Raw genomic sequence first — 1,315 nt, 5'->3', positions numbered from 1 at the left:
CTCCTTCAACACTGATCTGCGGCAATACTTCGTCAGAAGGACATTGCGGACCAAATTCCAATCCTGTGAGTGGGTACGTGACGCTACAGTGGCCTTCTTATGGACCGGTCGGACATTACTCAGAGAGGAAAGGAATTTGGTCATGACAGATACTTTGACCTCCTCGTGCACTAGCAAATGTCCTTGCTGGTGATACTCAGCGGCTCCTGCTTCAACGAAGGTGTGTTCAATAGCATGATAGTGCGATTGGAGATCTGTTGCTTCACAGAGTGAGGCAGACATAACTTAGTCACTGTCGCTGCCGGGCATCGTGAGGAGCGTGACTTCGGAGTGGTATACACCTCATGCTCCTCCTCCTCGGACCGTGGAGAGAGTCGACTGAAACCTTCCTTCCGTGATATCTCGCTGACGGATCGGTCAGCCAGGGCCTCAAGTTCAGCAATACGGGCCTCGAGGCTACCTATCTTAGAAAGATTACTGGCCTCCTTGGACGCGAGGTCGCTCATAAGCTGCTGAGTATCATCCTTCTCGTCGGAGATGATGTTGTTGAGAGCCTCGCGAGTATCCCGGAGGGAACGGCGCGTAGCGGCCAACTCTCTACGGGCTTCAGAGAGCTCAGCGAGCTCCTCAGGTGTCGCCATATTAACAACGAGTAGACAAGTTTACGGTTGTGAAACTGAGATTGAGCGTATCAATGTCATTTAATATAATGGCTCAGGGAAAAAACACCATCAATTGCGGGGCACGCACGTACACAGGACTGCACGCACGAACAAAGCAAGACCGGGCTCGTCAATCCTCAATAGAGCATGGAGTATCAAAATAGTATACTCATTGCGTATCACTGAGTATATGTATATTATGTCCGATAGACAGTCTATCGGGCGAGTCTATCATAGACTCGCTGGGGAGATCTGGCTCGTCACGAAAGTTGGTCCCGCCAATCCGAGATAGATTGAGAACCGTACGACATCAGTCCCACGACTGTTCCAGTGCTTCATCTCCATATACTCAGCCACGGGCTGAACACAATCCCATTGTATCGGAAAGAGAAAAATTGTGGAGCGAGTAAAAAGGTGAAAAACGTCTGAGAGGTTCTCAGCCGCGGAATATGATGAAAGACCACCAGGCGCTGGCGGAGTCTCAGTGGATTGGATGTAATAAGAAGAGGTGTTTCCTATCGAATCAGCTCAATGGAAAGTCCATGGTTTACGGAGCGTTTACGCTCCAACACGATCTAAGCATCAATCAGAGGCAGAAATATCGGAAACCCCATTGAAGAGCCATGGTATATTATAGGAACTCACTGCATTGG

At 49.5% G+C, this 1,315-nt stretch overlaps 1 protein-coding gene across 1 annotated transcript; it reads right to left on the bottom strand.

The window, feature by feature from the left end:
- Positions 1–170: 170 nt before the first annotated feature.
- Positions 171–641, bottom strand: Pmar_PMAR018957 (hypothetical protein; the record flags this gene model as incomplete). Its single annotated transcript, XM_002781731.1, has 1 exon — positions 171–641. The coding sequence occupies one exon, from the start codon at positions 639–641 to the stop codon at positions 171–173; it is 471 nt and encodes a 156-aa protein (XP_002781777.1).
- Between the last annotated feature and the right edge of the window lie 674 nt (positions 642–1,315).

This window comes from Perkinsus marinus (genome assembly GCF_000006405.1).
Source record: "Perkinsus marinus ATCC 50983 genomic scaffold scf_1104296941668, whole genome shotgun sequence".
NCBI lineage: Eukaryota > Perkinsozoa > Perkinsida > Perkinsidae > Perkinsus > Perkinsus marinus.
This window is presented reverse-complemented; position numbering and strand designations above follow the sequence as displayed.